Genomic DNA, 9,405 nt, shown 5'->3' with positions numbered 1-9,405 from the left:
CGTTGCCAACCCTACTCTACACACCAAAACACATATATATCAACTCAAACATAACAACTCTGCACATCCAAATACAAACATATTAGTTCAGACATAACAACTATGCACACCCAAATACAGACATATTAATTCAGATATAACAACTCTGCACATCCAAATATCGAATTCCTATATCATCTTAGTGTTCCAAACACCCCCTTGAAATTAGAAACAGCAATTTTGGAGGAAATAACTTAGACTATCCCTTCGATTTCAATCTCACTCTCACCTTCTCGCTTTCTCCCTCTCCCTGCTTGACGCTGTTGCCGCCCCGCCGTCTCTCTCCATTCAGCGTCGCCGTCTCTCTCCATTCAGCGTCGCCGTCGCTCCTACCGGTTTCTCTCGATCTCCATCTAAGTCGCTTTTCACTTCAACTCACGTTAGAATTTGTCTAACGAAAGAAACAGGATGTTGCTTGCATATAGTTGGGTTTGATGTTAAGATCAAATGCTGTTCTGAATTTATTGGTTGAAAATCCCTTCTGTTCTAAAACTGTACATTGATTCTGGTCCATTATTACAGACCCATAACATCGGTTTGGTATTTTCCCCTCTTCTTTTGCACGATCCGAAATTGAGTCGAGAAAACCCTATTCTGCAATTCGCTAGGCTAGTTGTTTCTTTAACCTATCATTCTCAGATTCTTGATTCACTCCGCCGCTTTCTTCTTTCTCTTTTCCTTACACTTCTTCGGCATGTATTTTACTCTAATTTTTGTGTTGAACTTTTCTTATGCCATTCAAGTTGCATTCGTTGAGTTCAAGTGGGTTTTCGTTCAGGTAGAGGGAGCAACATGTTCTTCCACATAGTTTTGGAGAGGAATATGCAGCTACATCCACGACACTTTGGCCGTAACCTCCGTGACAACCTCGTCTCAAAACTTATGAAAGATGTTGAGGGCACTTGCAGGTTTGTTAACTGTTTTCCCTACCTTTTTGTATGCTAGAAAACTACTGTTGCTGTTATTTTCTTTTTGTTAACTCTAGAGGAAAATGCATGTGATAAGATGAAGTGCTGTCTTGGACTGGGTTCAGATGTTTGGGGAGTATCTGCAGTTATCTGGTTGTTAGAAATGGGGGCCTTGTCCTTTTCGTTTTGAGAACATGTGGCTTCAACACCCTTCATTTAAATCCCTGATTCCAAGTTGGTGGAGGGAGCCAGTGGTGGAAAGATGGGAGGGATTCAAATTTATGGGCAAGCTGAGAGCTTTGCAAAGGAAACTTAGAACGTGGAATAGAGAGGTTTTTGGTGACGTTAAAGTTCAGAAAGAGGAGCTTTTGGTTAAGATTAAGGGGTTTGATGATCTGGAGTTGGAAGGGCTCTTGGACGACTCTTTGAAAGGGGAAAGGGAGTCCCTAAGATCCTTTTTACGGAGGTGGTTAGGAAGGAAGCTTCTAACTGGAGGTAGAAAGTGAAGTAGGCGTGGGCCAAGGATGGGGATTGCAACACGTCGCTTTTTCATAGAGTGATGAGTGGCCAGAAGAATAGGAATAGAATTGGACCCTTGGTTACTGTTTCAGGGGAGATTTTAAAGGAGAAGATGAGGTTGAGGAGGAAGTGATTGGTTTTTTCTCTAAGTTGTATGGTTTGGAGGTTTCGGCTAAGCCTTTTGTGTAAGGGATTAACTGGAACCCAATTTCTAATGAGGATAAGGACAGGTTGTTTGAGCCTTTTACTATCGAGGAGATTAAAATGGCTGTTTCTGGAAGTGATAGCTCAAAATCTCCAAGGCCGGATGGGTTTGCTATGACCTTTTATCAAGAGAATTGGTCTCTGGTGAAGGAGGGTTTGTCAAAGTGTTCCAGGAGTTTTGGGAAAGGGGGATCTTAAATAACTCTTTGTCTGGAACGTATGTTTGTTTGATCCTGATCTTGAAGGAGTCAGTGACTTGGCCCTTGGGTTAAGGACTTTAGGCTAATTAGTTTTATAACGAGCGTGTACAAAATTCTTGCAAAAGTTTTGGCGAATCGGCTAAAGAGGGTTCTTTCGTTGACGATCTCAGAAGCACAAGGGGCTTTTGTGGCGGGTAGACAAATTTTGGATCAAGCCTTGATTGCTAATGAGGCGATTGAGGACTATAGAGCTAGTAAGAAGGAAGAGGTTGTTTAAGATCGGTTTTGAAAAAGCATATGACCATGTGGATTGGAATTTCCTGGATAAGGTGTTGGATAGTTAAGGTTTTGGTTATAAGTGGCGTATGTGGATGTGGGGTTGTCTAAGGAATGTGAGCTATTCCTTTCTCATCAATGGGAGCCCTGGGGAAAAGTGATGGCGTTGAGAGGTCTGAGGCAGGGAGACCCTCTTTTCCCTTTTCTTTTTCTCCATGTTGTGGAAATCCAGTAGAATGGTGAGTAAGTGTGTCGAAGGAAATATCATTGAGCCATTTGAGGTGGGGAAGGAAAGGGTGGCCCTTTCCCATCTTCAATTTGTAGATGGCACTCTCTTCTTTTGCTCTAAAAATGTTAATTTGTTCTTGATGCTGAATCACGTTTTGGCCTTCTTTGGGAGATGTTTGGTTTGAAGATTAATAGGGGTAAGTGTTGTGTCTTGGATATCAATAGTGAAGGGGATAAGATAAGAAGGTGGGCTGAGTGGATTGGTTGTGAGGTTGGGAGCCTTCCTTCTTCTTACTTGGGTCTCCCTTTCAGGGTTAATTCAAAGTGTGTTTCCTTGTGGGATCTCGTGATGGACAAAGTTCGTAGTAGGTTGGTCTCTTGGTAAAAGGGTATCTTTTCTAAACCGGGACGTCTTACTCTGATTAAGTTTGTCTTGAGTGGCATTCTGGTTTATTTCTTTTCTTTCTTTAGAGCTCTGGCTGAGGTGTTTAAGCGTTTGGAGAGGCTGATATGTGACTTCCTTTGGGATGGGATTGATGAAGGAAAAGGCTTGCACCTTATTAGATGGGAGGTTATTGAAAAAAACCAGCTTCTTTTGGAGGTTTAGAAATAGGGAATCTAAGGAATCATAACAAAGCCTTTTTAGCCAAATGGCTACGGAGCTTCTCCTCTAAGCCCAATTCTCTTTGGCGAAGGATTATTGTTAGTAAACATGATAGTCATCCTTTCAAATGGATGGAAAAAGGGATTAAAGGTACCTACCGAAATCTTTGAAAAGATATTTCAAGAGAGCTCCCTACTTTTGCTTCTTGGGTTCGGTGTATGGTGGGGGATGGGAGAGAGACGTACGTTTGGGAAGATAACTAGGTGGGGGAGAGATCTCTTTATGGGTTATTCCCTCGGTTGTATCATCTATCTTCTTTTAAATACCATTTTATGGCCGATTTTCCTGTGTGGACATGCATGGAGCTCTTGCTCGTTTCCCTTGGGGTTTTTTCGTGCTCTTTCTGATAGGGAAACGACGGATGTGGTTGCTCTCCTCTCTATTCTTGAGAGTCATCCCTTCCGTCTTGGGAGGAGAGATGTGAGAATTTAGAGCCTTAATCCTTTGGATAGGTTCTCGTGCAAGTTTTCCATCCAATGTTTGGTTAATCCTTCTCCTTTGGGTGAGTCGGTCTTTTCATTGCTATGGAGGATTAAGATCCCTAGAAAGGTTAGACTCTTTACTTGGCAGGTTCTTCACGGCCGGATTAGTATGTCGGATAGGCTTGTTAGGAAGATGCCATTGATGATTGGGCCTTTTTGCTGTATTCTTTGTCGGAAGGCGTAGGAAGACTACTAGACTAGAATCATATTCTTTGGCGCTATGAGATTGCGAGCTTTGTCTAGGACTATTTTTTCCAGACGTTTGGTTTGATGTGTGCTTGTCACAGAGATGTTAGAGATATGATTGAGGAGTTCCTCCTCAATCCGCTTTTTGGAGAGAGAGAGGTCGTTTTCTCTGGCTAGCTAGTGTTTGTGCTATTATTTAGGTGTTGTAGGGTGAGAGGAATGGTAGGGTGTTTAGGGGGGTTGAGAGGGATGTTGGAGAAAGTTGGTCTCTTGTTTGTTTTCATGTTTCACATTGGGCTTCGATTTCGAATGTATTTTTGTAATTATTCTATAGACATGATATTATATAGTTGGAGACCCTTCTTGTAGACAGAGTCCCCTTTTTGTGGGTTGAGTTTTTGTTCGTCCGTTTTTTTTTTTGCCCATTTTTCCTCAATGAAAGCTGTTCTTATTAAAAAAAAATTGAAAAAAAGATGAAGTGCTAGATTTGATCTTGGATTATGAAGTCGCTAGGTGGCATCCCATTAGCTTTATTTCACCTGTAAGGCGGCAATTATATGATTTCTTTCGTTCTATTTAACTTTTCTTCAGTGTTTTTAATGGATGATGTAATAATGTGAACATATTGTTAATATGTTTGATATAGAGGGGTTGGACATCTGAGAAACATGTGAAAACTGAAAAGATAGTTTTTTTTAATAGACATCTCAGATTTTTACATTAGTTGTTTCAATAAACATCCAACTCTCATTGAAGCAATTAAAACTTCCAAGTTACAATGAGGTGATGAACAAAAGTTCAGATTACTAATTGGGCCATTGATGTTGGTGGTCAAATATTAAGAAAAATTTTTATTTGTCTATACTAGACATGTTTTTAGTTTTTAAATCTTGATTAGAAATGTTCAAAGAAGTGAGAATTACAAAAAAAGGGCTAGGATGGTATTGGGTCACACTCCATTGATATTAGAATTAGGGTGATTTTTTCTTGGGTCATTGACCTTTCTGTTTTATGAACGTGAGATCTTTACTGTTCAAACCAGGGGAAGACATTCTCCTCTAACACCATGCACATTGGCTCAAATTGCCTTAATGGGATAGTGGGAGAATAACTTATGTCTGATGGTGGTTTAAATTTTGTTTCCAAGCATTTTTCCTGTGTTGCATGGTATAATAAAATTCTATTCCGATGCATGTACATGTCCGTTCATCTTTATCAAAATAAACAAAATTTTAAAAAAGCATGTCAGTTCATGAACCGATGAAAGCAAATAAAAACAGTTTGATGGATGATATTTCTTTTAAAAGTTCAATGCATTTCTCAAGTAGTGAACGGTTAGAGGGATTTCGTTATTGAAAAACTTTTATACGTTGACACAGCGGCCGGCATGGATTCGTAGTGGCCATTACAGGAATTGAGAATATTGGGAAAGGATTGATTCGTGATGGGACAGGTTTTGTCACTTTTCCCGTTAAATACCAATGTGTTGTGTTTAGACCATTCAAGGGAGAAATTTTAGAAGCAGTTGTTACTATGGTAAACAAGGTATGTATACGACACCTTTTTGTTATCTAGAAAGTAATTAATGAATTTATTTTAAATAATAAATACATTAATGACTTCAACTGCAACTATCGTAGATGGGTTTCTTTGCTGAAGCTGGACCTGTTCAGATTTTTGTTTCAAACCATGTAAGTACACATTTGTAGCCTATTTCAATTATTATCTTTTTCCTCTTTGGCTCTCTGTTGTTACAAGCCACCAAGTATCTTGGGGCTTAGATATTTCTTAACAGTTTTATGAAATCTATGAAACTGCTCTTTACCAAATAAATGTGTGGGGGTGGCACCGCATGGTAGTGATGCTCAGAGGGGTTCCTTATGGCAATAAAAAACTTGTCACGTTGCCCACTAAATTGTGCGGTGTATTTAGTGAGAAATGAGAAAAATGGATTTTAAAAATATTGAAAGAGATTGGAAATTTGATATGAATGCTATCACTAACTTTTGTAGTGTTCGTTGTGCAGTGAAGTATTTAAGCAATCAAACACTTCTTCTCAACTTTCTAGTTTGTTGCTTTGATATTTTCTCAGGGATGTTATGCCATGAGATACAATCTTATTCTCAGCAATACAAACACATGTATTTTATGCTCAACAACCCTATAACAAAATTTTCATTTCCAAGCCTTTCAAATCAGTGCAAATCATATATGTCCTGGGCTACGAACATCATCTTATTTGTAATGAATTTATTTGCTAGCTTTCCATTATGAGACTTCGTTGTGCTTACCAATCTTAGGCTAATGATCCATGTCAATATACAAAATATAAATGGGACAAAGACCTTCTACTTGAATTTACTCCCACTAAACGGAATTTGCGACAGCATCTTGGCTTTTATTCCTATCATTTATCATATATTTTCCCCCATTAATGTGCTGAACTTTCACTGAAGTTATCTCACATCTTGTGTTTCAGTTGATACCAGATGATATGGAGTTTCAGTCCGGAGATGTGCCAAACTATACCACTTCGGATGGATCAGTATACTTCTATTTTACATGGATTCTCTAACATAGACTGATAAAGCTCTCTTGTTGTGTTAAATTTACTGAATTATTTTTGTTCTCTCATAGGTTAAGATTCAGAAGGACAGTGAAGTTCGATTGAAGATAATTGGGACTCGAGTAGATGCAACTGAAATTGTAGTGCCTTCTCTTCCTTATTTAGTATTGTTTCTTTCAAAATTTATTTGTTCTTTCCGTCCTCTGCATGATGTAATGTTAATTTTTCTTTTCTATGCAAATATAGTTTTTAGACTTCATCCTGAGTAATTTAAAACGTTTTTCTTTTTATCTCAGTTTCGGAGTAGGTGATATGTTGATATTTTAATGATAAGAAAGATATAATATATATATTGACTTAGCGAATTTTAGTTATGAGATTCTTTTTAACTTTTTAGATGAAAGTTCAAAAGTTGTGTCCAGTGGATCTATTTAGTATATATTCTCTTAAACGGTGAAAATATTCAAAAGATGACAACTCCTTGTTAGTTGCTTTTGTGACTTTGGTAGAATTTGTGTGCCATTATCAAATTTGGGATCTGCTGTGTCTCGTTTAACTATTGCTTTTGCTTGCAGTTTTGTATTGGAACCATAAAAGATGACTTCTTGGGTGTGATCAATGACCCTTCCGCAGCTTAGCTCTTCATCTTGTTCAAGAAATTCTTCCTTGAATTGGAGTTGTCAGTTTGCATATTAGGAAAAAAATCACTGGGAAAAAAAAATCTAATTTTGTTGTATATAATTTCTCATTTTTCAACTGTTTATCTTTTTAGTTATACGGATCCTTACGCCAATTACTTGTTATGTTGGTATTTGGAATGAGAAACGTTTTCATATGAGTCCTATAGTTTGGTGAAAGTTAGAATGTAGTCTTTGTAGTTCTTAACCTTTATAGTTTAATCAATTCTATAAATTGCCCTAATTGTTTTGATATAATTTTTCACTAATAATCTTTATTTATTGAAAGCATTACATTCCTCTTTAATATGAGTTTATTTTATTTTGAGAAAAATACCTTTTTGGTTTTTAGGTTTGAGGTCTAATTTCAATTTGGTTTTTAAGTTTCAAAATGTTATATATTTAGTCATTAGATATTGAGTTTGGTTTTTATTTAGTCAACAATGTTATAATTTAATCTTTGGTATTTGATTTTTGTTTCAATTTGGTTTTTATGTTTCAAGTTTTACATTTTTAACTTTGATTTTTTACTCCATACTCATTTCTTAATAAATTTAAAAGAATTATAATTAATCAAGTTTCATTATTTTTCATCACTTTTAAAATTAAATTTAAATTTTGCTTCATAATTATTTTTAATTAATTAAAAGATTGACGTTAATAATCTTAAAAATGTAAAATCTTGAAACATAGTGATTAAATTTAAACAAAAGGTAAAATTGTAACATTTTAAACTCAAAACTTAGGACTAAATGCGTAGATTTTGAAACTATCAAATAGAAATTAGACTCGAAATCTAGGGATAAAAAATATATTTTTCGGATAAAGTATATAGTTTTAACTGTCAAATCCCGCCGTTGTTTAATTTCACTCTATTTGACCTCCTCAACATTAGCACCACTACAACCATTGCCACTTCAACACCTCTGCTTCCAAGCTCGATGACACTTCCTTGTCACCTTCCCACCGTATCACTGAATTGAACAAATTACAAACAAACAATGTTACTATCTCAATCTCAAATCTCATCGACGAGGGTTAAGTTTAAAATTAAATGTGGTTTGGGTAAATTGTGAACTAAATCACAACCTATTGCTTTGATTTAATTTGGTCTAAAGAATATTACAAACTGTCTTGAACCAATCAATTGTTTCACTTCTAAGCACTCGTAGTTCTTTGTTTTAAGGAAAAAAAGACGTGGTAATCTAAAGGGATGTTCTTAGACTAATGTATCACATTAACATCCTATTACTATGCTTATGAATTAAAATAATATTAAAAGAATTTGATAGAACTAAATTTACTAATTTTGACTTCAATTTCTAAAATTAGTTAAACATTGCACTTTTTTTTAGAAGTTAATGTCATAACTATTTTATTTTTTGTTTTTGTTTTTGAAAATTAAGTCTATAAGCATTATTTCCACATCCAAATTTCTTTCTTTGTTACCTCATTTTCTCCGATAGTTTAAAAAATCAAACCAAATTTTCAAAACAAAAAAAAGTATTCTTAAAAAATTGTTTCTATTTTTGGAATTTGGCTAAGAAATCTTTATACTTAAAGGTTTAATTTTAAAAAACTAAAAAAAAACGGTTGCCAAACGGGACCTGAATTATTGCAGTTAATCGTAATAATCATAATTAAATAATTCTTGGTCCTCTTTGTCTATTGTGAACTATTTTCTATATCTTAAATTTTCTTGCATGGCATAAATGGATTTGAGTGGTTGAAAATCTTGTAGATGTTATTCTTGATCCTTCTCCTTCTTCTCCTTCTCCTTCTCTCTCGTTTTCAGTTGATACTTCTTCAACAGCTTGGAAACAAAGTTGTAATGGCGAGCTGATACTGGATGGTCTCTTTACCTGTTCAAGGTTCCACTTCTCTATGGATTCTTCTCCAAGAACAAATTATTGAAATATACACTTGATTTTGGATTATAATTATTTGGGCCTAGTACAAGACAAAAGCCTAGTTTCTAGAAGTATTAATTATTAAAATATTATAAAGAAATTATATGGATAAGATACTTAGAGCATTTTGTAGGATTCGTCGGAACATATGAGAAAGAATAGTCTAGATAAATATTTGTAACCACTAGATCATGAATGTGTTGATAAAATTCTAGCCATAGATTTAAGTGTGCAAACTACTATAAATAGGAGGAATGTGCTACTATTAGTATCGAGGAAAAAAAATATAGAAGTTGATATGAACCCTCATACATCAAATTATTATTTATATTTTTTTAATAATCTTGATGCAATTTTAGCATTTTACAATTTTACATTTAAGTAGAGTAGTTTAGCCTTTTTATGTTGCATTTAAGCTTTACTATTAGGTTGTTTTAATGATTTGAGTTTTAACCTTTGTGCTTGGTTTTAAGGTTAGCCTGAGAGCTTCCTAAATTTAGGATTCATTTGAGTTGCATGTCAAAACCATTCAAGTGTTCGAATCTT

General features: G+C 35.5%; 1 protein-coding gene across 3 annotated transcripts; it reads left to right on the top strand.

The window, feature by feature from the left end:
* The first annotated feature begins 218 nt into the window (after positions 1-218).
* LOC120092618 (DNA-directed RNA polymerase II subunit RPB7) lies at positions 219-7,200 on the top strand. 3 transcript variants are annotated; one of them, XM_039050760.1, is made up of 7 exons: positions 219-374; positions 818-947; positions 5,086-5,251; positions 5,347-5,397; positions 6,186-6,251; positions 6,344-6,412; positions 6,848-7,200. In XM_039050760.1, exons 2-7 carry the CDS (start codon positions 832-834, stop codon positions 6,908-6,910), a joined length of 531 nt encoding a protein of 176 aa, XP_038906688.1. In that variant the 5' UTR covers positions 219-374; positions 818-831; the 3' UTR covers positions 6,911-7,200. The 3 variants fall into 3 exon arrangements, with proteins under 3 accessions (XP_038906688.1, XP_038906689.1, XP_038906690.1); XM_039050761.1 differs by lacking the exon at positions 219-374 and adding an exon at positions 403-647; XM_039050762.1 differs by lacking the exon at positions 219-374 and adding an exon at positions 708-731.
* The last annotated feature ends 2,205 nt before the right edge of the window (positions 7,201-9,405 follow it).

Source organism: Benincasa hispida, chromosome 12, assembly GCF_009727055.1.
Source record: "Benincasa hispida cultivar B227 chromosome 12, ASM972705v1, whole genome shotgun sequence".
NCBI classification, from domain to species: Eukaryota; Viridiplantae; Streptophyta; class Magnoliopsida; order Cucurbitales; family Cucurbitaceae; genus Benincasa; species Benincasa hispida.
This window is presented reverse-complemented; position numbering and strand designations above follow the sequence as displayed.

Coding starts and splice junctions, on each gene's coding strand:
- LOC120092618 (XM_039050760.1), top strand. CDS start 832: ATGTTCTTCCACATAGTTTTGGAGAGGAATATGCAGCTACATCCACGA. Junction 948..5,085: donor GATGTTGAGGGCACTTGCAG/GTTTGTTAACTG, acceptor ACGTTGACACAG/CGGCCGGCATGGATTCGTAG. Junction 5,398..6,185: donor AGATTTTTGTTTCAAACCAT/GTAAGTACACAT, acceptor CTTGTGTTTCAG/TTGATACCAGATGATATGGA.